This window comes from Lissotriton vulgaris, chromosome 1_1 (genome assembly GCF_964263255.1).
Source record: "Lissotriton vulgaris chromosome 1_1, aLisVul1.2, whole genome shotgun sequence".
Classification (NCBI taxonomy): domain Eukaryota; kingdom Metazoa; phylum Chordata; class Amphibia; order Caudata; family Salamandridae; genus Lissotriton; species Lissotriton vulgaris.
The window spans coordinates 1,826,037,011-1,826,063,904 of NC_141685.1; the positions used below are offsets into that span (position 1 = coordinate 1,826,037,011).

Sequence of the window (26,894 nt, forward strand, 5' to 3'; positions counted from 1 at the left end):
GGCTCTAGGCCCATAGGAATGAATGGGAAGGGATTCCTTAATAGTGAATTGCAATTTGCGATCCGCTATTAAAGAATATGTAGAAATCGCAAATGTTTTAGCGAAACCTACATACATTTCATTTTGCGATTCCATAATAGCTAATCGGTAAAATTCACTATTATGGAATTGCAAAATGCAATGTTGATACATCTGGCCCTTAGTCGCTAAGCATGTATTATTTGAGTAAAGATTGTCAATGAGTAACTTGTACATATTAGACGCAACTCCCCTGGATAGTCTCCATAATCTGAGATAATCTAAAATTGACGACACCGAGAGATAAATTGGAGTTCTCCCTAGTTTACCTTGCAGGTAGTGACGCACTTGCCAATATCACCACAGCTGTGATTTGGACAGCGCCTGCTCTGAATTTAATATCTCAAAGGATCGAAATGAGTCCCCTTCATGTAGGTCATCTGTTGGCTTGATTTCTCGGTCCTCCCACATGATCGGTTTCCGGTCTACAGTAATTCCCATGTTGGGCTAGAGTGGCGCTCCTTTATGAACAATTCTATTGACACCAGGATTGTGCAAGTCTCTCCAACCTGCCCACATAGCCCTTAGGCAGTGTGTTGTTGACAACACGTGAGTGTTGTACAGAAAGCCCAAACCCACCTGCGTCAAGTGTTGTTCCCAGTGCTCCTAGAGGGGCTGGTCATCATCCAGTACCAACATGTAGGCCAGCTGCGAGAGCTGCTGTGCCAGGTATATAACTTCATATTGGGGAGCCGGATAACTCTTGCCCTGGTGTCCACATACAGCTGTGAAGGTTTAGGATTGGGTTTCTGTCCTCCCAGACAAACTGCTTTATACTCTTTTTGATAATGTGGAGGGTACGCACAGGGATTACTAGGGGGAACATTCCAAAGACACAATTAGATCTAGGGGCTATCACCATTTTAACCATCTGCAAACTGCCACAGGAAGAGACTTGCAAAGTCGATCATCTCACGAACAGCTGTTACATTTTTGTCAGTTAGGGCTGTGTGTTGTTAAATATTCGGTTATCCAGACTTCTAATAGCCAACAGTCCCAGATATTTTAGTCCTGAATTCTCCCACATAATGCTGGAAGTATCTCACATATACTGCTGTCCCCTATGCGTTAGCAGAACAGTCTCTCGCGAATTTATTTTGTATCCAGAGAAAACCGAGAAGGTGTCAGTTATGGAAATGAGATGTGGGACAAAGAAATCTGGGTTGCTCAGTCAGTAAAATGGCATCTGCATAGAGCAGAATTTTGCTAACGCCCACCGGCTTTTATAAACGCCGTATTTGAGTGCACTGGCAGATAGTGGCCGCTAGAGGCTCAGTAGCTAAAAGGAATAATCAGGGGGACGAGTGCAACCTTGCTTCATACCCCTAGAAAATAGAAAAGGGTCTTGAGACATATCCTTTGCAGTCAATCTGCGCTGTGGGTGCAGTGTGAAGCCACCAAACCTTTGCCAGGATCCTGTGGCCTATCCCTGCCCTGTTCAATGTACATAGTAAGTACATCCAATCAACCCGATCAAAAGCCTTCTCTTAATACAAGGAGAGCAGTAACTTGTCATCTGGTTCATCACGGATGTGACAGAGGACATTGTACCCCAAATACATGTGCCTACTGTTCAAACACCCCGGTTCAAATCCCACCTGAGAGTCATGTATCTTACTTGGGAGAGCTCTCTTAAGGCGGTTCACTAGGGCCTTTGCGAGGATCTTCATGTCAGCATTGATGAGTGATATTGGGCGGGAACTCTTGCAACTGGTAGGATCCTTGTTGGGCTTCAGGATAAGGCTGATGACGGCGATACTGTCCGCAATTCAATAGAACACTGAAGATCTTTGAAGATTCTACAGAGGCGTTGGACCATCAATTCTATGTTAATTTTTTTAAAAGTCAACCGGAAAACCATTGTTTCTGTCGCTTTTTTGTTGGTCATGGGCACGGGTATGGTCATGATAGCCTCCGAAAACCTCTTCCTCTGTGGTCTCTTCCTCAAGAGTCAGTTTACTAGCCCTCAGACAGAGTTGGTAAGCGTATATCCCATAGGAACTACAGTTCAGGGATATGATCTTCTGGTGCCTCTAAAATAAATAACTTAGTCAAGAAATGGGCTAACACTTCTGTGATCTTATAGCATTTAATGTACAGGTCCTGGGTGGATGTAGTAGTGATTTGTCAGAAAACGAATGATGCCAATTGGGGTTAAGCCATGTTTTAAGGAGTGAGCACATGCGCTTTCGCATTGGTTAGCAGGGCAACAAAAAAATTAGATCCGCAAAAAGAGGAGGGATAAAGGCAAGGCAAAAAGTTTGGGGGAAGACCACCCGAGGCTGACAGGTCTAACAGTATGTATTCCTCTTCTGCAAGTTTAAACCTCTTCAGACCAGATTGGACACTGTGTATACCCTTCACTTATCAAACCACTCTTTAACTTCAGGTGATGGGAGGCAGAAGGGAGTGGTGATAATAGTCCTCTGTTTTCAGACACCCAGAACATAGGCGCAGAGGAAAGAGCAGCCTTTGCTCTATACACCTATCAACCTTTTGGGAGTGACTCCTCAGAGATAACAAAAGGGAAGCCATAAAACAGGTCTGACTTCACACTTATGAAGACCACTGTCTCTTTCTCCCTACATCCTGTACTTTCCTCTAATGAAATTGTTGTTAAAGAATGTCAAAGACACAGGTAACAAGCATTGGCATAGCTAATAGGTCTCGCCTTTGGGACCTTATAAGTGCTTAGCCATGCACAGTTGATTTTGTTGCAGCAAGGATATTGTGCTACATAACTAAACACTTATAAGGTCCCAAAAGCGAGACCTATTGGTTATGCCATATCCAGGACCTGCGGCAGCTGTTGTTCAAAATGTTGAGAGCTGCAAGTGAAGGGCAGGTACAAGACAGCAGGACTGTAAGGTCCACTTACGCACACCCACACAAGCACAACCACTTGTACGCACCCATTTCAAACTTCCTATGCATACACAAAATCATTACTACATAGGCACCAGCAGTGAAGGTACAGCTGCCAAAAGAGGGTCAGATGGAGAGATTCTGGTTTGGGGTGGAGAGAGAGGAGGTTGAGGTAGAAAGGAGTATGGTGCATAAAAGAGGAGGGGGATTGCTAGGATTGTGGGAGGGAGAAAGGTGAGGCAACGAGAGGGGATAGGGAGGACGAGGGAGTGCAGGTGGTCGAGTGAAGAGAAGGAGGCGAATGAGGAAGAGAGTGACAGGTGTGGCAAGAGCAGAAGAAAAGATGGAGACAGAAGGATGAGGTAGAAGTGGAGGCACAGTGAGAGGATGGAGAGTTGAAGAGAGATGAAGCCGCATCAGAGAGAGGGAGAGGAGTATGTGATTGGAAAAAGAGGAGGTAGAGGCAAAGAAATAGCTATGTGAGGTGAAGAGGTGAGAGACGGCAACAGCTGGGAGAGAAGTGGATGAGACAGAGGAGTGTGAGACAAGAAAAAGGAGGGTGAGGTGAAAAGAAGGCTGAGGCAGGAGGATGCAGAGGGTGAGAAGAGCAGTGTGAAGAAGAAAGAAAGGAGGGTAAGGTAGAGAGAGAGGGGAGGATGAGGCAGAGAGAGCAAAAGAAACAGAGCACTTCGGTGCAAAACCCTAGCAATAAAGTTAAAACTGGTAATAAGAAGAATGAAGCTTATCCCCGTACAAGACCATACAAAATGCCCAGCCCCTCCAGATTTGTACCAAAATTGTTTCCACCATTACCATGCAATTATGAATTTTTACTTGGGTATTGAGGAATAACATGTAGGATACACAATTACCATGTTTCATGTACTGTTTTCCCATTGCAGCCCATGTACTAGGCATGAATGCCGCCCGCTTTATGTAGCTAGATAGGTGCTGCCTGTCAGTGATCCCATGTGCACTGTGGCCCAGAAACATGCAGTCCCTTTTCAGCTTAAAACAGGAGTTTACAGTGAGGACCGGCTTGCCATCTCCCTCTTCATCGGGCCCCCAGAATGGAAGGAAACTGGCCCCTCCCGTACAAGTCAGCACAGGATTGTGTCCGGAGGATGAGAGATGCTTCTTCTTGTGACAGGCGCCTGTCTGCTGCATGCAGTCTTAATCATTTGCCGCATTTAACAATCACGTGGTCTGCCAAGGCCACTGATGCTTTGAAAGAAATGATTGACACTAAGGTACGTTTTGTAATTGTTAATTAGCACCGCCCATTAACCTATGCATGGTGCGACTGACCTCCGGGAAGCGTGGGTTCCTTGTTCACAAACGCAGGTAGTAACATTTCAGAACCACAGTGGAGAAATCGTCCTGGTAGCATGAATTTGGGACTAGGGGTGCTGGGGATGGGATGAGTTCAATAGAAACATGCATCGGCCATGAAAGTCATCACGATTGCTGTGAAAGCAAAAGTGATTGCTATGACGCGCTAAAACACGCAAGACATGCGCGCGCAAGCGCGCGTGCCTGTTGCGCGTTGTAGCAAGCTGGGCGCCGCTTTGGGAGCACTTCCCAAAGCAGCTTCTAAATGTCTCTCCGAGCAGCGCATGCGCGCGTGCCTGTTGCGCGTTTTAGCAAGCTGGTCGCCGCTTTGGGAGCACTTCCCAAAGCAGCTTCTAAATGTCTCTCCGAGCAGCGCATGCGTGCTGACTCAGCGAGACCTAAAAAGGCCTGTTCCACCACTACCAATTAAGGACTGCCACCACTGCTGGTCTCAAGGTATCTGAAAAGTTGATGGTAGTCCTACTCATGAAGGGGTGTCTCTCCAGACCACTGTGAAATCTCTGGGCTTCTATGTCACTATTTGAAAAGGGGGTCCTCACTGTAGGGTCATGGTTATTATGTGCGCTAAGGCCTGAAAAGATCAGAATTACACAAGAGTTACCTCAAGGGATAACTGGCAGCTTGTGAACCTTCTTATTGAAAACCAGAGACTTGCATTACTCTGTTCTAGCCGAAAGCTAAAGTCTTCTCTTTTTAAAGTAAAGACATCATATTGGGAATATTATGAATAAAAATGAAAAAGTATGAGTTTGTTGTTCCATTTTGATATTTAACATTTACATTTAAAACTTATCGGTATCCGCAATTGTAAATATGGAGAATTTGTCTGTGCACACCTGGTTTCATGATTAGATTACATAAGACTGACACCTGACAAACCCATTTCATAAGTGAAAGATGTTGTGTACTTAAAAGAAGCTAAACAAATAAATATGCATTTTGGTATTTACTATATGCATCCTTAAAGAGTATGGTTGATTTGTATACCCAGTGGGGCATTTTATGGAATATATCTGTCTCAAATAGTGTAGTTTCTGATGTTCATTGGGAATCTTAAGTGCACATCATTAAATGCACGTTATTATTTTCGTATTGCTAAAAGAAAGTCTACAGCATTTATTTTATAAACTGCATTCTATCAAAAACTGGTTTTGTTTTAAAAAAAAAAATTGTTTTGTTTTTAGAAATCCATGCTGAAGTTCAGCTTAAGCAGTATGGAAAATTTCTTGAGGAATACACTTCTCAACTAAGAAGAATTGAAAATGCCCTAGATGATTCCATCGGAGATGTTTGGGATTTCAATCTTGACCCAATTGCTTTGAAGGTTTGTTTGCATACAGTTTACATAGTCATGCATAGTTATGTAATTGATCATTATTCAGAAACATATTATAGATTTTGGAGGTCATGGTAGTGTATAAGCTGTTTAGATGATCTTAGTGTCTCCTAATTATAATCATGTTGTAGGTACAAGATACACAAGTCGGTAGGGGAAAGAAGCTAAATTGGGACACAATACAAAACCAAGCAAGTGATGTAAAGTTGTACAGAGTAATACATTGTGAGTTTGCGTGAATAACCAATTCCGGCTCTTTGGCCTTAACATAGAAGAGCTCTCAGCTATGTACATGCAGAGGTAATCCGTAGTCCATGTTGGGTGTGATAATGGAATGCCAGTGGTGTTGCAGCATACGCTGGTGTTTAGTGGATGAGCAACAAACAGTAGAGTAAGAGGGGTTTGTATTCAGGAGGAAAACAATATAGTATCTTAGCTCATGTAAGTCAACAGAGGTTAGGTTGATGATGTCGTAGTGGTTTAATGTCATCCTTGACTGTTTCTTTCAGAGCATTTAGCAAATCATCCCAATTTTTACCTATTGGGCTTTTCCCAATGTTTATGACTAGTTTTCCGGTGCAGGGCTTTAAGCAGGTACCCAGGCTCTGCCCCTCCTGGACTTACCTGGACCAGTCCTCCAACCAGTGAAGGCCCTCATGAATCTGCCTGCAAAAAAACCTGCACATGAGGCTCTCGACTTTTCTACCGCTCTCACTCCCACTATCTCTCGCTCGTGCCTCTGTGCCTTCTGCTTTTTGCCCTATTTTGTCTTTTTGCTTTTCATTCTTTGTTCTTCACTGTTTTTGCTTTTCACACAATGTTTTTTTCACTTTTGTGACTTTTTCAGTCTTTTTCACTTGTCACTATTCCTTTGTGCCCCTTTGATCTTTTCACTCTTGATTTTTATGAGCTCTTCTGCATCTCTCTTTGCTCTTTTGCCTCACACTCTTGCCAGTCACTCTTTGGTCATTTGGGGCCAGATGTAGGTCGGCCGGTAACGGCCGAAAATCGGTATTTTCTGCCGTTACCGACCGGTATACATGATTTGGCATGTAGGGGCACAATTTTACAGAATCGGTAACTTGACCGATTCGGTAAAGTTACCGATTCTGTAAAATACCGAATCGGTATTTTTTACCGATTCGGTAAATCTCTGATGTAGGTGGGACTCTTCTGAGTCCCAAAGGCCCTACAAAATCGGTATTTTACCACACAATCCTATTGTGTGCTAAAATACCGATTTCAGGTGTGCATGCACATGTGTGCATGCACACCTAGCCATGTGACACAGACATGCCCTTAGGGCATGTCTGTGTGCCACATGGCGCACATGCCTATTTGTGGGGTGCCAGAGGGTGTCAAAGTGACACCCCCTGCACCCTTGCAAAATTCGGTATTTACCGATTCTGTAAATACAGAATCGGTATTTCCTATTAAAGCCCATAGGAATCAATGGTAAATACCGATTCTGTATTTACAGAGTTGGTAAATACCAAATGTGACAGATTCGGTATTTGCACATCTGGAAATACCTACATGTCCACCACATTGATTTACCGATTTTCAATTACCGAATCGGTAAAATTCGGTAATTGAAAATCGGTAAATCAATTTTACCTACATCGGGCCCTAAGTTTTGTTTCACTTTATTGCCTTTTTCATTCTTTGCCCTTTTGCCTTGTACCTTTCGCTCTTTCACCCTTAGATCTTTGCACCATGCAATACATTATCTTGCATGGTTCTCAACACCTGCTCACTCAGCAAACATGCCGCTGAGATCTGGGACATGCTGAACAATGATGACTTGGAGCTCCTCTTTTTTACCAAAACGTGGATCAATGCTGAGTAGGCACCCGTCATCACCACTGCAATCCCGGCAGGATACAAGATCGCAGGACAGGATTGTCCGCACAAATCAGTCACTATAATCTTCAAGGAAACCATCATTTGCGTCACCGTCGCAGAGAACACAACCTACTTCATGGAGTTCCTACATTTCAAACTGTAAATCTCTGCAACCTACTCCCTGAATGGAACCATCATCTACAGACCTCTGGGACCACAAACCCCTTTCTCCAACAACACTGCAGATTTCATCGACCCCTGGCCCACCCCCCTTCCCCCACCATCAACTCCAAAACCTACATCCAGCTAAGAGGTCTCAACTTCCACCTGGAAAACCAAAACAAACCCAACTCTTTTGCAATCCTTGAAAGCCTAGGAAACCTCTGACTACTTTGCTGGACACACCTTCGACCCTGTCTTTGCGTTATTTCATGATGTTGAAATCACTGGAACCATGTCTCTCACCTAGGTCGATCACACCATCGTCCATTTCAAAATGAACATCTCTTTCCAAACACATTCCACCCACCACCAGCCTGGCCAGGCGCAATTGGAGCAGCATTTTGAAACCTAACTGGATTCACACCCGGCGCATGAACCATCCAAACCCCACTGATGACCTAAACAGCAACATCAAACAGCTCGGTGAGTGGATTACAGAAAGAGCTGATTTCCTGACACACTGTAAACACAACCAAAAGAGAACCCTGAAGCAGGTAAGATGGTACGCGGAGGAACTCCGCTCAACCAAACACTGCAAGCTAGAAAGAAGTTTGAGAACAAACCACAAAGAAATGGACAATGGCACTTATAAAGCAGCAGTCCGACGCTACCACCAGCAGAACAGAGAAACCAAGAAGAGGGCCCTAGCAGAGTTCATAGATAACCGCTTCAGTAGCTGAGAAGAAGTCTTTGCTATTGTCAAAGTCTTCACCACATCAGCATCCACCACTATCAGCATCAGCCCATTGCAGGAACTATGCCTTAACCTTTAGGAGTTTGCAGCAACAAAACAAAGGCATTTACAACAATTTCTACCCTCAACCAAACCCCTTCAGCCTACCCACTAATAACCTTGGAAACACCCTTACTACATTGAAAATATTCATCACGGAAGAGACAGCCAACATAATGGAAACCATGAGACCCCTTCAATCATGGGCACCGACAGATCCCTGCCACCACCACATTTACAACATGGGCGCCTCCCCATTCAGCAGAGAACTTGCACACATCTTGAACACCTTCATCACCACAACACACTTCTAAAGAAATCTACGACAGACCCCACCCACCTACCAAACTATTTCCCAATCGCTCCGCTACTCTACCTAGTCATGGAGAAAGCCCTCAACAAGCCACTTGCCCGCTACCTCAACTCATGGCGATTCCTAGACACCACATAGTCGGGTTTCAGACTCAATCACAGCACCAAGACTGCCTTTAAAGCCAGAATAGACGACATCAGTATGATACTCGACTGAGAAAAAATAGCAGCAGTCATCCTGCTCAACCTTTCATCGGCATGGTCTCCATCTCCGCCCTGATCAGAAGACTAAGAAAACAACGAAAGGGTTTTGGCTAAAGCGCAGTAAAGCTGCGCCAAGTATCAGTTTCAACAGAACAAAATGCCAATACTGCTAAATAAATGAATATGTTTTAACAATGCACCATGAATTAAACAAATGCCGCATATACACAATTCAAAGTGTACCAGTATAAATCTTTTTAATTTTTGAAAAGCCTTTTTTCAGTATTTTTTTTCTTTTAAGTTTTTTGCAAATGATTATAAACTTGAATAGTAGGCAAAGGGGGAGGGATGGGGTAATTTAAAATTCTATATGCTGATTAGTGATGTGCAAAAATTGTGAAAAAAACCACAAACACCAAGAGTAAAGTCAACATCCAGAGAATAAGAAAAAATCTCAATCGCGCAAACTCATGTTCATCAATCATTCATACCGTGAATATTTCAAATGTAACTTTTCTCACATTCCAGCTCCAACAGACAACATAGAAAAAGAAAAAAGTAATATGGACAAATAACAATAGATAGGGCACACAAGTGAATCTAAACAGCGTGAATACCCTCACCTAGATTCAGGAGAATCTTTTATAATTATGAGAGGTGGGGTATTGGTGGAATGATTTCAAAGCATTTTTTAAATAGCAAAACATATATCTTTTTGACAGGCCATCTAGATCGTTTTTTACAATTTTAACATTTCACAGGTAATATTCTCATAAGATTGGCCACATAACAAACAAAGGGTCGACGCGTTTTGAAGCCCCTTAGTAGCGGGGGTTCTCCTCAGGACCTTGGGGGATTCAGTCCTATGAAAGATATAAAAATAAGAAATTCTTACTTTCCTGACACCAGAGTACAACCTTCAACTTAGGACGGACCAGATACACCTATCTGACAATTACCTTATACTTTTCATCAAAGCCTTCTGTTTCCCAAATTCAGCGTATCAACAGATTATCAGACTCCAAAGGACAATTGCACCAATCCTGTGCTGTTGATGAAAAATAAATGAAAATAACATGACCATCCGTTTTTTTGAAGAAGTTACGAAATCAACCTTCTCATTATTGCCACACACTATTACCGTGATAGGACGGCGTAGTGGAGTAAATAGTTATTCATCTGCCATGGTTTGCTTTTGACCCGGTGTCTGTAAGGCAAAAAGGAACCATGATCACCACGTGTCCACTAATGCCGTGATGTGAAAACGTGTCTGTCATTGTTTATTTCGGGGGAAGCTACTAAATGGAACTCTATCTCCACCGAGTTTGGGGCCGAATCTACCAGCGCAGCGTCTTCATGAGGACAGACGTACCTTCATTCCGGAGCAGTTCCCTCTCAATGGCGCAGCGTCATTCCGTCGGCCGTCGCCCTTCCATGCAAGCATAGAATCGACACCAATTAAATGACGTGTTCGGGCACCCTCAACATGTCGGGAATTGTAGTTCAAATAACGTGGCTCCCACGCCTCACGTAACTGAATAAACACTTCGGGTGTTAATGTTTATTTGTGCCATATATTGGGCGATGTTGAATGAAGAAATGTTTTTTTATGCATAAATCTTTGATGCGAAGAACGGGGCTAATGTTGCACATAATTTTCAAAAAATAGTGCATGCTGGTGCACGGAGTGATAGTTGGCGTTTGTCTTGGATAATAGTCTCATGATGGCTGGGATCTAATATAAGACTATTTTTATAAATGAGATGATGAATTCTGTATTATAAATGATATAATTCTGACATCTCATTGAGTCCTGTAACTGCCGAATTGTATTTGAGAATCAGGGTTGCCTTTCGAGAGGACAGTTTTGCCTCCAGGTCGCCTCCCCTCGGGTCGGGTTCCACCTTGGAAATGACCGTCCATTTCAGATCGTTTTCTGTATGTGAATGATCAATCCAATGTTGCACAAGTGGTGCAGTGAGAATGTTTTTTTTGATTCTCGATCTGTGTTGGTTGATCCTCTGTCAGACTTCTTGAGTAGTTTTTCCTATGTACAATCTATTGCATGGACATATAATTCCATAAATGACATACTTTATCTTACAATTGGTAAATCTAGAGTGTCTCCAAACAATTCCATTGTGTTGGAACAGATCTCCTTCCATTGTCAGAGCACAAGATATACATGTTCCACATTGATGATGGCCTGTTATAGGCGGTAGGTTCATATATTCTCTAAGTGTTTGTGGCTTTTGTTTGGGCATTGCAGCCCTGACTATATGGTTTGCCACGCTTTTATCCTTCTTGAAAGCAAAAAGAGGTAATTCTGCTAATTGTCCGACCAGATCTTTAAGAAGGTGCCAATTTCTACAGATCTCTTTTTTCAGCCAGTTAGATGTGGGGCAGAACGTGGTCACGCACACTATTCTGTGTTGATCAGATTTTTCTTTTTTGATGAGGAGTGTCTCTCTGGGAGTCCACCATGCTCTTTTAAGTGCGCGTTTCAACAGTTTAGATGGATAACCTCGCACAAGTAGTCTATCTCTTAGGGCATTCGCATGAAGCATATACTCGTCCTTAAAGGCGCAATTTCTGCGTATACTCAAAAATTGGCCCAGTGGTAGATTCTCTTTGAGACTTCTTGGGTGGTAGCTTGAGAAGTGTAACGCTTTGTTTCGATCTGTTTCCTTCTTGTACAAAGTTGTCACAAGCTCTCCGTCTGTACAATACACTTCCACATCCAGAAAGGGCAGTCTATATTTAGAATGTTGCAAGCTGAATTTAATGTTTTCGGTTCTGTTATTAAGCCATTGATGAGACTCGGCTAATTGTTTCTCCGTTCCTGACCAAGTGAAGAAAATGTCATCTATGTATCGGAGCCACCCTCCGATATATTGCGAAAAAGGATTGTTCTCATAGATGAATCTATCTTCGAATTTGCTCATAAATAGTACTGCTAATTCTGGGGCGAAAGGACACCCCATCGCCACGCCACGGGTCTGAAAAATGAAGTCATCCTGGAATTTGAAGAAATTCTTTTTAAGGGCCAGCTTGGCCAGATCCAATATGAATTCAGTAGGCACCTTCATCGGTCTTTGTCTCATGTTTAAAAAGAACCTCAGTACTTCTAGTCCTTCCTCCTGGGGGATCTGGGTGTATAGAGATGTTATATCCATACTCACTAGATAGTCTTTGTTTTCTTCGAAGGGTAAATCAGTCAGCTTGTTGATGAAGTCACTGGTGTCTTGTAAGAATGATTTCACTTCTGTTATAAATGGTTTTAAGAAAAATCTATAAATTTGTACACAGGTTCAAAGAGAGAGTCGCAGCCAGAGACGATTAGTCTACCCAGCGGTTGTTTTTCATCCTTGTGTATTTTTGGCAGCGCATAGAATAATGGTGTGCGCGGATGTCTATTTTTCAAAAACTCTGTTTCTTTTTTACCAAGGAATCCTTGCTCGAAACCTTGATACACAATTGCGAATAATTCCCTCTGTAATTCATAAGTGGGATCCTTCTCTAATTTTCTGTAGCAGCCTTTGTCCGATAATTGTTTGTTAACCTCAGATGTATAGGCTTCGACTCCCCAGATGACAATGGATCCGCCCTTATCGGCCTGTTTAATTATTAGATCTTTATTGTTGGCGAGAGTTTGGAGAGCATCTTTTTGTGCTTTTGAAAGATTGGGTTTAATGAAACCCGACTTTTTTTTCTCTTCTGATGCAATAGCAGATAACATTGTTTTTTCAAAAGTGACCACCTCCTTAGGTATTTTACTGGTGGGGGGACAACATTTAGATTTTTTCTTTAGACCTGTGGTTTCCGAATTGAAAGACTGTATTTGATCTGTGAAGAAAGTCGACAACCTTATTTTTCGGCAGAATTCAATAAATTCCGATTTTAGTCTATTGAAGTCTGTGCTCTTAATGGGGACGAATGATAACCCCTTTTCTAGAAGACTTGTCTCAGCTAATGTCAGAGTTTGATTGGAAAGGTTATAAATCAGAGATTTTAGTTCTTGTAATTGCTGTAATTCTGCCTCCTTGTGGACATTTCCCATGGTTGGGTAAATCTGGTTTTTGCGCGAGGTTTCTGCTGGCCCCGTCCTAAAAAAGGTTGTTGCCGTTGTTGTTGCTGTCCTCCTTGTTGGTAGGTCTGTTGTTGAAAATTCGGATGATAAGACCCTCTCCTTGCGTATCCAGGCCTAAAGTTTGGGTTTTCTCCTTCACTACTACCGGTGGAGGATGTATCTGAAAATGTCACAAAATTATTCCGAGATCATCCTTGGTTATCTGAGAGAAACCTTCTTGAGTCAGGTCTAGTGTAAAAGTCTTGTTGCAAGTATGGATATGCTTTTTCCAAAAGAGAAATTCCTCTTGTCTCTTTCAAAATTGCTCTCTTTCTGAGTTATTGTGTAGTCTTTAAACTCGATGATATCTTTCTCCACAGATCTTTTGAATCAGGTATTAGTTGGTTGTTTGTTATTTCTGTTTCCAAAGCCTCTATCTCTTCAAGTTGGACTTTTGATAGACGTTGTGCTGTTTCAACTGTTAATACCATCAGATCTCTGCTACATTTTGTTTCAATCAGGCTGTATCCTTTTTTATAGATTGGGTCCTCCGTGAATACTACTGGGATATTCCTAATAATCAGTCCTCCAGGGATTGTACCCGCTCTCAGATGTTGCAACAGGAAGTGACCTTGGGGGTCGGTACGAATCTGTTTCTTTTTCAATCGAGTGAGTTTCTCAGATTCGTTGTTGACTTTAGCTGTATTGCTAAGTGATGCCGATCCGAATAAAGGAGGGTTGCTCAGGAGTTTTTTGATGTGTTCTTCTGAATAACTGAGGGTGTCCTTTTCGCTCATAGTTTGTGGTGAATATACAAGACCCGTGAGTGTTTGATAAATCAAATGACCTACACCCTTTTTATTTAAAATGAATAATTTCCTTGTTTGAATTGCAAAGGAATTGGAAGGTCCTGAGGAGAACCCCTGCTACTAAGGGGCTTTGAAATGCGTCGACCCTTTGTTTGTTATGTGGCCAATCTTATGAGAATATTACCTGTGAAATGTTAAAATTGTAAAAAACGATCTAGATGGCCTGTCAAAAAGTTATATGTTTTGCTATTTAAAAAATGCTTTGAAATCATTCCACTAATACCCCACCTCTCATAATTATAAAAGATTCTCCTGAATCTAGGTGAGGGTATTCACGCTGTTTAGATTCACTTGTGTGCCCTATCTATTGTTATTTGTCCATATTACTTTTTTCTTTTTCTATGTTGTCTGTTGGAGCTGGAATGTGAGAAAAGTTACATTTGAAATATTCACGGTATGAATGATTGATGAACATGAGTTTGCGCGATTGAGATTTTTTCTTATTCTCTGGATGTTGACTTTACTCTTGGTGTTTGTGGTTCTTTTTTCACAATTTTTGCACATCACTAATCAGCATATAGAATTTTAAATTACCCCATCCCTCCCCCTTTGCCTACTATTCAAGTTTATAATCATTTGCAAAAAACTTAAAAGAAAAAAAGTACTGAAAAAAGGCTTTTCAAAAATTAAAAAGATTTATACTGGTACACTTTGAATTGTGTATATGCGGCATTTGTTTAATTCATGGTGCATTGTTAAAACAGATTTATTTATTTAGCAGTATTGTCATTTTGTTCTGTTGAAACTGATCAGAAGACTGCATAAAACAGGCATCCATGGACCTGCGACGAATGGTATCTGCTCCTTCCCACAGGAAGAACTCAAAAAATCAGTATGCCACCCTGAACATTGTCAAGAACCTCATGTATTGCGTTCCCCTAGGATCATCTCTCAGTCCAACCCTGTTTAACATTTACATGACCCCAGTGGCCAACATCATCAGATTGCACCCCTCGGATAAGACACCGGGACAAAAACAAATTTTTCACCTGCATGACCTTGGTAGTTACATTGATGAGATCCAACTGTTTCGAGCTCAACTCGGACAAAAATGAAGTAGCGATCTTTGGTAGAAAAACCTCTGTTTGGGATTCCACCTGGTGGCTGGCAAACCTCTGCTCCACACCTACCACTACTGCCCACGCTGAAACCTTAGGAATCACCCTAGACAACTAGCTTGACATGACAGCCAAAGTAAATACTATGACCTCTATCCTGAGGACTCTGCAAAAAAATCTTCAAGTAGCTACCAGAGAACTCTAGGAAAATGATCACTCAGGCCCTGATAACTAGCAGGCTTGACTGCGGCAAAACACTCTATGCAGGAATCACCACACAGCTCCTAAAGAGGCTCTCGAACCCATCCAATATGCTGCAGCAAGACTCATCCTCAACCTACCTCTCCGCGCCCACATCACCCCACACCTCAAAGAACTTCACTGACTCCTACACAAACACACTCAGTTCAAGCTTTTCAAAAAGCATAGTCCCGCTGACCTCAGCAGCTGCGTACACTTTCACCAACTTCCCAGACCGCCCTGCTCAGCCAGACGCTCACTAGTACATGTGCCCCACATACACAAAAACTGAGCCAGACCTCGCACTTTCTCATATATCTCGTCTGTCAGAACCCCTTTCAGAGGGCCATGGGGCACGCAGAGGCTATTGGGCCGTGGTGGTTGAGGCCTTTTACTTTTGATGTTCAGGGGCCCGACCTACTATGGATCCTGCTCAAATGAGCCCAGTACTGCTTCTGCACTTGACTCTCAATGGTAGCTGTGGTTGAGCTGTCAAGTCTCCCTTGGTGGAGATGTAGGTACAGGTCAGTGAACACGACTCATAACTCACAGTGCAGACAGTACGAACAGTAAATAAATTCCCAGCCAACTACTTGCTTTTATAAGAAAAAACAGTATTCAATTTTAATCCTACACATGCAAAGAGATGCACTATTTAAAGGCAATAACACAATCCCCCTTGAGGTTGGGGCTCTAGTAGTTCTCAGGCTAATTGTTGTTCCACCCTCCTTCGTTTAATGTGTACTGGGTTATTCCCCATTTACTGGAGGCCATATAAAGGAATGCAAATTATTAGGCCATACTCAGTGGTGCCCTTTTGACTCTTCCGGCTTTGAGTCAAAAGTGCCCATGGTGCCACAGCAGGTTCAGCAGTGAATCCCTGGGGGCCCTTAAGTGTTGGTCGTACCTGCTCCGGGGGTGTGACAGTGTTCTACTAAGCAGCGAGTACCCTTTCTTTCGGCCCTCACAAGTCTGGATCCTGTATCGCGAAGTTGGCCGCTTGCGATGGACGCAGCCACACCCGAGGGTACAGGCTCTTCCTGTTTAGCAGCACTGCTGGTCAGTTTCCAGCAATCAGAGCAGCTTGCTCTTGGTGGATAAAAAAGGTATATAGCAAAAAGAGGTTGGGGCGAGTTCTTCAGTCATCAACTGATGCTCCGATGAGGATGCAACGTCCTCATCAGTGTCCTGTGATCCTCGGAGAAGCAGTTGAGTGCAGTTGGCAGGCTAGACCTGCTGGTCATGACAGTAATCTTTTTTGTATGAGGCACATCCTGAACAATTGGCCACAGCAATGCCGGCTGCCCCTTCTTGCATACGGAGGTGCCTTGTGTCCAATATCGAGGTGCAGACTCTTTGGGTGGGCGCCCAAGAAAAAGTCTCACGCTCCAACCCAATTAAGTTAACTGGTGGCCACTTCTGGCATACAGGTTTACGTGGAGTGGCGGTGCAGGCCTAGTACTTCCCAAACTGTTCACTTAAAATGACTGAGAACAGGGTAGCCCTCTCCTGGTATAAGGAGTGGCCGGTCTGTACCTGCACACAGGCAACAACCCGATTGGTATTCAGCCACTCTTCTCATACCTCTCTGAAGGATACCTCTTGGCAGGGCTCCCCACTGGACCTCGCTTCCTCTAACTCTCTACAGTTCCTTACAGGGCACACAGATCTTGGAAAGCAGGCAGGCGACTGTGCTCCTGGGCAGATGGACTTAGTGTTCCTGGGTGATGTCCCCTCACCTGGCAGGGAAACTAGCAGGCCTTGACCCCTAGTCCTTGTCATAGGCAGACGTCTTGCAGAGCAACCTCTCCTCACACAGCCTGTCTGGCTGATTGGCAGGTGACACATGTTTTGAGGTCTCAACCTCCCCTTATAGTCCTTTTCCAGACACCAAATGTAATTTAGGGTCTGGATCTTTGAAGTTTTATATTGGGGTTCTGCTTCTTTTGAAGTATTCACTTCAGGAAAGAGGACTGCCACAGCAGGCATGGCTCAGAAGCTGTTTGTCCACAAAATATTTCATGGGAGTGGCCTGAGTGTACACCTAGATGTGCAATGATATGCGCATCAAAGAGTTAATCCTAAACCCCCAGTCCTACTCTGCATGATTGTCTTATCAGCCCCATCTCCTTTCCTGGGTAAACCTCGTTTACAATGAAGTCGATACAACGTTGATCACTCTGCACCGGCTTTCATCAACTCTCTGATTTCCCTTCACACCCCTGCCCGCACTCTCCGCTCATCCTCTTCTGCCCTCCTCACTGTTCCCCGTTTCCACAAATCTCGCACTGGTGGAACTAGATTTTCTGTTCTTGCTCCCCGGTTCTGGAACTCCCTTCCTCTCTCTATGCGTTCCATCCCTATTTTTTCACACTTCCGTAGAGCGCTCAAAACTTTTCTGTTTGCCCTGGCCTACCCCCGCTAATCCTCCTGGCCCTGTCTGTTCTGTTCTCTAGAGCTCTCAGCGCCAGGAAGCCGTTTTGGCAATCGTGCGCTCTACAAATAATTTCATTCATTCATTCAACGTATGCCATTACAATGCAGTCATTACAACACCGCAATGTTACATTGCGTTCCATTACAACGCAAGTCGTTACAATGACTTTCTGTAGGGGGCAGAAGGTGTTTGTGAGAAGTTGGGCTGGTATATGCTGTCCACTAATTAAAGTGGGCTCCTTGCCCCAGTCCAAACAACCCTTATGGTGATTTAAGAGGACAAAGATAACCTTAGAAAGCTATCCAAGTGGTAGTTGTGGAGAGCAGCCTTCAGGCTTAGTCCTGAAGGAATGTTAGGCAGCTTGTTTACTGGTTACCGGTGTAGGGGTATGAATCCAACATGTTGTACACCAAACACGATCGGGTTTGTTTCAGCCGTTTTAGAGTTGGTCATCATGCGGTAGCATAATACCACTCTATATATCGTAAATGGCTGCTTTTCTGACTACCCGGGAGAATGGACTCCATAGGTTGCAGGGAAGTTATGCCATGCAGTGGGACCCTCTCACTTAGAACCAAGCCCCCTGCCTTCAGGATTGTAAAGGCCTGCTATAGGGGTGACTTATAGGTTTTAAGTGCAGTGACCCTTAGATATATTAAACCTATATCTTAAGTAAGTGGTGCATGCACCAACTTACACAGGCTGCAATGACAGACCTCTAGTTCCATTTTGCCTGGCCTCTCATGGGTGGCATAATGCATGCTGCAGCCCATGGGAGGCCTCTGGGGTACCTATGCCATGGGTACATATGTACCATATACTAGGGATTGACAAGGGTACCCCAGTATCTTATTTGGAGTGTACCTAAGTACATATCATAACAGTTTAGGGTGAAAGCTGACAGAGTGGGGTCCTGATTTGCAGGATCTCTGTCAGACTAGTCAAAACAGTATTACATTTAGCAAAAAGTGGGTGTAACCATAAGAAGCAGATCCTACTTTCCTACAGTGTTGCATTTAAAATCCAACAACTTACCTAATGTTGCATAGACTGTATTTGCAATAGTAACTTATACTATTCCAAACTCCAGCGCCCACCCTACAGCAAGTCGTTGCAATGACTTGCATTGTAATGGTATGCGTCGTAACAACGCCGTCATTGTAATGACCGTGTTGTAATGGAATACATTGTCAACGCGTGTGTTGTAATGTGTCCTATTCCCTTTCCTGGGATGTGCCCAGACCCCTTCGTGGTGATCTATCTCTGAATCAAAGAGCAGCCTTTGCGATGTGAAGGAAGTCTGTTCCTTTTCTCCAGCTCACAGGAATTCAGCAATAGACAAATGTATCTGGGGAATTCCTCTCCTCCTCCTCTCATTACCAGGCAGGCCTGGGTTTTCCAAAACGGAACACATGGTCCTCCATACACTGTACAGTTGCAGGCACACTCACTCAGTGTACATTTATAGTTTTTGTTCAGCACTAATACCTCTATGCATTGTACCCTCACATGTACATGCATTCAGCACTGAAGCTTTTCTAACTTTAACCAGGTGTGTTATTTCAAAACACACACATTGTCAGTACACATAACCACTATGTGTGCTGCATAACTCTACACCATTTGAGTATTGTATTGCATGGAAGCAAACATTCAGCCAGCACATGTTGTCCCTGGGCATGCACTGCATAGCACGGTACTTGTACTATCAACACATGCACTACACCTTATAGTGCTATCCCTGTGCTATAGCCATCTCAGGCACACATACATCTAGCACAATGTCGGTACCCCTGCGCAATGCAGTACCACACATTTATTTGATGTAGGCCAAGAGTGAGTTAAGCACACAGCAGTGTACCATTTAAAAAGGTGAGTGAGCCTGTAGGCCTCTCCCAATTACACAGGCTAAAAAGGTCCTGTTCACTATTTTTGATCACTAGATGGTATGCTGTCTCCACCGTGCTTAAGCTGCTTAACTCCTGGCAGAGACAGTACCCTTCCACCACTATTGGAGTAATGCTCTGGGCGCCACTCCCCATCTGTAATTGTTGAGACAGGCCTATCTCATGGTGCACACGCATGATCCATGTTCACCTGTGACAAAACAAATAGGCATTAGGGATTCAGAAAACCGTACAGTTGGACACTCAGGGCAAGGGAACATGTCTCTTACCATGCAGAGGACCTTTTTGTCCCAATATCTTCCAAAACATGAACAACCTCCCACATCAGATCCTCCTCATCGCTTCATGAGTTCTGTAAGAAGCTGAAGACTTGGCTCTATGAAAAATATCTCCTGGGAGGCAGCTGCCGAAACCCCTCATGGGTGATTAAAGGTTTTTATAAATTGACAAGACCTAACATAGTTTTGCTTTCATCTTCGCCCCGCTTTAAGGTGACTCTAAACCAGTGCTTAATTTGAGCCGGTGGTTTTCATTACTTTGCACCAGTACTTTGTCAACACCTGCACTGACAGCTGCCAAGGTGTGGCGCTGTTTTTGTACTTAAGAAATGAGAAGCACAACAGTTGTTTAATAATTATAGCTTTGTGTGCCTCAAATAGTCTGAATTGTCACACTTGTAGCAGTGTGGTGGTTAGTAGTTGTGCATGTATTGTCATTGGCAGGTGTGGCAGTGACCCTGTGTGGTGCAAGCTCCAGTGACACCCTGACGAGGGCCCTGGCACATATTTTCCTTATAAATTAAGCACTGCTCCAAACCATGTGTTAGATGTTAGGGGAATGTTGGTTTACATTGCATTGTGGTTGTGCTTTTTGCTAATAGGACAGCTTGATAAAGAAATTTGGCTACTGCTCTATGCACTGTCGATCTGTTGAACAAATCAAGTGCTTAATTTGCAAACGAAAAAGTGCCAGTACCCAAAATCTCTGCTCGGAAGCCCACAGCCTGTCCAGTTAAACATCAACTAGCTGAATACCAAGGCTGGTAGTCATGTACATCATGCCTCTTTAATCCACTACCAGACACTAGCTACCCTTTTATTTCACTCTTGCATGTTCTTGCTTTCTTCCTTTGTGACGGTTTTCCAGTTTTTCTCTTCCTCCGTCTTTCCAATGCGTGCAGTTTTCCCTCTCTCGTCCTGGGTAAATATCTGATGCAGAAAATAGGTGATGGTCCCCAAAAATAAGTGCTGGTGCCCCCCAGTGGCAACCAGCAGCTCCTATTAAGCATTGAACATATCCAGAAAACAGCATTCCCTGATTTCCCATATTGTCAGTTGTCATGTTGTCATTTCTGTCAACTTGTCTTTGATGTCTGACCAATATTTTCCGAAGGGTGAGAAATACCAAAGCATGTGTTTTGAAACCCACTGTAGATATTGAATGTGGGCTTGTAGTGCTTGTAGTGTTGGCTTTGAGAAACATTTTGTTTGCCTTTAAATAATGGAATTAAATTTTGCATTCCAGGATCCCATATCGGATAAGCTGTAGCTTTGTTCCACTCTGTATTATTCAACATTCATCCTATTTCTGTCTCCCAATAATTCCTTAGTTCGTGTTTGGATCTTTTTGTGTGAATTTGAATCGCCTTTTGTAGCCAACTGTTCCGCCTTCAACTACTATGTACTATATTTGTACATATGGGACTTATCACATGAGATATTCTAGTATGTCTGAGTCTGTTATAATTATTCTGTATGTTACAAACTGGCCTCCGTGTATACCAAACTCTTCCATTATCGATTCAAGCATGAGCAGATGGCCTTCTAGGAACAGGCCGCTCAGCATCATAAAGCCTGCTTTAGCTCTCTTGTTGTGAGGTGTCCTTATGATTTGGGTGGAACAGTGGTATACAGAGTTATTTGTCTTATCTTCAATTACATCTCTTTACCTGGACCCCAGCTACAGTAGTCTTTTGAGTAAGTGTTGTGATTTAGAGCCTTTCCCTTGTTTATTTGTAGTCTCTCCTTCTTGATATATCATTTGGCTGAAAGACACCTTAATTTTGTAGGTGTCATCTCACGCCTTCCTCCATTTGATTGAGAGCCACGGAGCCCATTGACCCTCCACAATTGATTAGTGAGAGGCCTCTAATTACCCATTCACTGTAACTATATTGGCTACGCCTGCGTCTTGGGATGTACCTAATTTCTTTTTTAATAGAAGTATGGATGTGACACACCATGCTTTGTCATTCGTAGGTGCCCTGCCACCCAACAACACCCACCCATTGTTCTGAGGAAGACCCCGCAAGTAAAGCCTGGAAGAACCTACACATACACAGGGGTCGAAACGTCGACACTTCATAAATGCCAATCCCTTCAACAGTACTTACTTTACTGTGCAATCGTGTGCTACATGTTAATTTTGTACAGACCCTATGTACTGTGATGAATATTTAATTGATTTTGGTTTCCTGGCATATGAATAATATATGCTTGAACGTTTTGTTTGTGATAGTTTATCACCACCTTTACTTTGTCTACCTAACTACCTTACTTTAATCACAACCTTTCCCTTTTCAACTCCCCACTTTGGGCACTGCAATGTTTTTACAAAAATGTATGGCCTTCAATGCTTGTCTGACAAAATTTTAACCAGTTTGTGTGATTAAACAACACTGGAACATTTAGTTGTTCGTCCTCTGATTTTAGTATTTGAATTCCTTTGTATTTTTCTCCTTTTTGACACTATTGATGTTATAGTACGGGGACCACCCCAATATATACTGTCTTGTACCCAGGTCCCAGGGATTCCGGGTTTACCCTTTTTCGTAACCCACAGTATATATCCCCGCATTGCTGGCAGCAACATCAAACAGTCTTTGCCGGTGCGTCCCAGCGGATCCTGGGCGCCAGGCGGGTTCAGACATCACATGGGCACTACAGTCAGCAAGACATGCATAACATACCTGAAGAATCACACGTAAGAGGGCCAGTGCACAAAGTTATCAGTCTTGCTCCTCTAAGTTGCCACCAGTCATCCCACCTTGCTCCTCCGGCGTTCGTTTCCGCACATCAGTCTTGACGTTTATTTGAGGGCCTTTTGTAGGAACTTAGGGTCCTTATATATTCTTGATTTACCATTCATATTGACCCTGAGTCTGGCCGGATAGAGCATTGCGAACTCCAGGCTGTGCTGCCCCAACCGACACTTTAAAGGTGCAAACTGCCATCTCGCCTCCTGCACCTCCATGGTAAAATCTTGGAAAAGCGAGAGCTATGATCACTCAAACTGCATATCGCGTAGATCCCTCGCAGGTTTCAGTGCAGCATCCATGTCTCTGTAATTTAAAAGTTTCGCGATCATAGGGCGAGGTGGAGCACCAGATGGGGTCCTGGGGCACAGGGAACGAATGGCACACTCCATGATGTACATAGCAGAGAATGTGTCCCAGCCTAGTCGAGTCACCAGTAGCTGCTCAACAAACATCTCCATGTTGCCCATAGTCGTAGATTCAGGGAGGCCCTTAATGTCAATATTACAGCGCCTCGACTAGGCCTCCAAATCCTACGCCGTCTCTTGCAGGGTCGTGAGTGGTTTCCCCATCTGCTTCTTGGCATTGTCGGTCTTCATTTGAGCATCTTCTATCTCGGATACCCGTCTCTGTTATGTTATGTTATGTTATGTTATGAGGCTTTTGCATAGCGCACGGCTACTCGAAAGGAGTGTCCCGGCGCTTTCCACCTGCAACTCAGAGTAAAAATAACACAACACAGCGAAGAAAAAAGAGGAAACAGAAAAAAAAGAAACATTAGAACCAGCCTAAAGATTAAAATGCCATGTTTTCAGGCTCTTCCTGAACTGGAGCAGATTGGCAGTGCGAGAGAGGAAGCGAATTCCACAGCTGGGGAGCTTTGCAGCTGAAAGAACGCCCTCCCGCGCGGGCCTTTCTCACCCGCGGGACCACCGCTTTATAAAGGGATTCCGAACGCAATGTATAGGTGCTCAGTGTGTTTGTCAATACACTCAGACATGTGGTCCATCCGATAGGCTAGGGAGTCGGTTTTCCCATCGATGGTTGACAAGCTCTTCTGCATGATCTGTATTTGGTGAATGTCCCCTTCAGGTTCCTCAGTAGTGTCCTTTTGTTCAAAAACTGCCATGTCTGCGCCTCCCTCCCTGTGCCTTGATTTACGCTGCTCAAACTGCAGCTTATCTGGGACTTGTCCACATTGCCTATGATCCCACAAGGCCCGCCCCACTCAGCAATGACCACCGGCTTCCCTGGAAAGTGATGATAAGCTCCCCTCCAGCCAGAGGGATGCGGGGGAGCACTACACGCTCAGTGCAACTTGCTACCGATAGAAAGGGTGACCCACTTCAAGTCCAGGGGCAGCATGAGGCGGGGTAGCAATAGACCAAAGGAGGCCCGCACTCCCAACAGCCAGGAGAGCACTGCAGGTATTATAGGCCTGTATGGAGGCACAGGCACCCTGTGCGAATCTCCCAGCGCAGAGGGCACAGCAAATCGCCCTACTCAACACTGCGCTCTGTAGAAGCCGCCACGCCCTCAATCATTGGAAGGAAACATCCCTCACCAGTATCCGGGTGTTGTTCAGAACTCCAAGCTCCATTCCGCGTCAGACCCTGGGGCCACAAGCTCCCACTTGCAACTTTTCCATTTAGACTCTGGGTGCAGGCGTGCCCGTAGCGTTCACACACGCAGTTCTCAGCGACGATTTAGTTAAAGGAGCTGCACTCGAAAGGCCCCAGGTCGCGCCTCAGTCCAGGCCCGTCTGCGCAATTTTCAGTACACACGGAGCAGCGTAGCGCTGCCCTCGTCAGCCCCGGCCGGCAAATTGGGTTTACTCCCTGCGCTCCAACAATCGTTGGTCTCAAGCTTCAGGACATACAGGTACTGCGGGGAGCACAGTGATCTAACCACAAGCTGCGCTGCAGTTACCTGCAAGGCCTCGAACAGTCGTTCCCGAATGCCGCCCGTTGGCAAACCGGCCAGAAGCAATAAACGCACCAGTAGGAAGCTCCCACTAAGCTCTATAAGTGGAGGCAGGTATCAAAACAATAAGTCTATGGATATACCAGGATTCTGGAAGGATTGTGTAGATGGCATATGAAGCTCGCTCTGGCAGCAGCCATCTTGTAGCCAGGCAAGCTCCGGCCCCAAGAAAAACACATAATTACAGATCTCGCCAACAGGGCATAGAGGCTTCCAGGCAGGCCAATGCTCTGAGATGCGGCGCTGCGCCTCCATCATTGCAGAACAGCATGCAACACTTACTTAGCCCCAGGAGCGTCTTATTTACCCTCTAGTGACCGACGGGCAGCAAATCGCACACACGGCCTCCTTCAAAGTTTAACAGGCTGCGTGAGGAGCTCTGAGACACACTCCTGTGACCTCTTGTAAAATGAAAAGTACCTTTATGTAAAGCACACGTTCAACAATTAGCACCACTATTGTAAAACATGCACATACTATTGTAAAACACAAAACCCAAGAAATAAGCAAGGAGGCAATGAGGAAGCACTTAACTCATGGCTGCCAAGCCGCAAAGAAGCCGCATAATCCGGGAAGAAGGACTATGTTGATGGGACTGTTTAATTATTTGTTCTGATGTTTTTTCTTTCCCTCATGTTTTTCTGGGAAATGTAGTTTGTTTAATAAATGGCTGCTGGTTGGTGTAAAGTGAAGAAAGATTAGCATAATTCGCCTGTGGCCTTAAATAGAATCTATTTCAAGGTCAACAATCGAGCAGGCTGAGTGGAGCCATTGAGAGGGTGCTGTCTCTGTTGTTCTCAATCTTCCACTAGTCAAGTAGGTATTCCTACTGGAACAAAGTAATTTTGGTCTGGGTGAATCAAATCTGGTATTTCTGCCTCCAGAAAGAATAAAGTTAGGGCCTAAAACTTAGATGTTCCTCGCTTGGTTAAATCCAGCTTGCAACTTCACCTCCCTGGTAGCGTGAGCAAACGATCAATTGTCTATACCATTTTTGTAAGCTGTTTTACTTTTTGTGCATAACCAAATTGATTTAAACAGGGATGTGTTATCGAAATCGGGGGCATTGGGTTAAGGTGGTTTAGAGAGCAGCTATCCAATTAGATACATACTTACATGGCATAGGAAGGTTCAGTGTTCCTGAAGGATGAAAACACACTTGATGGGCAGAACTTACTTTGTCTGTTAGCATAACCGCACAATTTTGAGGCTAGCTGCCTCAAGTCAAACCTTGTGTTATTGTAATTGCACCCATCAACTAAGTCCAAGTCATACCACTTCATGCTCAAAAGAGTCTATGTTCTACAAGGTTGTCTGCTATATGAGGGGTCGGTTAGGCAGTGTCTCTGTTCCACTAACGGATATGGCTGACAAGGAGCTTTTATCTGCATTGGAACTATCTGATGCAATAGAGGCAATGATTTTTGGGGTATGGGTTACAGAGACCATCACAAGCGCAGATTGTTTACTGTCTAGGGGTTGTTCATGCAATGGAGTCGCTGCTTGAACTAATTGCACCTCAGACTTCTGTTTCAGTCTTTTGTGTCTGTGTATTAGTGCATCATCCCGCAAAACTATGCCCTTTTGTTCACCTCATGCCAAGCTGCTTCTGGTTCTTTGAAAAATAAGGGTTTTTACTTGCCACAATTTTTTTTGTTTGGCTTGGAATAGCAGTAAGTATTATTTTTGTTAACTCACAAAAAAGAGACTATGTGGTGCTGAACATATAGGGCCTGATTACGAGTGTAGCAAACAGGTTACTCCATCTCATATATCAAAAGGAATATAATGGAACTCGTAATATTGGGGAAGGGATATCCATCATGTTTGTGATGGAGTGCCAAACTCGCAATCAGGCCCTTAAAGTGTAGTCTAGGAATACATGGATCCAGTGGTTGTCTATCTGAAGGTGGGCTGCCTGCTTTACGGCCCTCTGGACAGCCTCTTGATCTTTAAATTGTAGCAATTCTGGGACTCTTGGCCTAGGCATTGTGCCAGGGGCAGGCTGCTATCTCATGAAGTAGTGAGATCTTTTGAGAGCGAAAAAAAGGGTTAAGGATTTGGTGGAGGTGTAAAACTTTTAATCCAATGTTCAAGAAATTAAAGTGTGAGAAAGTGGTTTATTAGTGGTGTGGGTGATAGTCTGCCACAAGTAATGAAGTCACTAACTTGTTAGGTCCATTCAAATATTTCACTTATTTAAACCTGTGCTCAACCCCTGGTAGCTATGGCACAGGGCAAACAGGCCTAACTGAGAAAAAAAACATTTAGAAGTCAAAGCAGTTAAGAAATTGAAAACATAACAAAATAAAATCCCACTCTAATTTATAAAAATTGAGAAAAATGTAA

General features: G+C 43.9%; 1 protein-coding gene across 1 annotated transcript in view; it reads left to right on the forward strand.

The window, feature by feature from the left end:
• The window catches only part of WASHC4 (WASH complex subunit 4), a 975,954-nt gene that overhangs the window by 43,903 nt on the left and 905,157 nt on the right, over positions 1-26,894 (forward strand). The window contains exon 2 of the mRNA XM_086919270.1: positions 5,481-5,620. Coding sequence (XP_086775396.1) covers positions 5,481-5,620 — 140 coding nt within the window. The remainder of the gene's footprint in view (positions 1-5,480; positions 5,621-26,894) is intronic.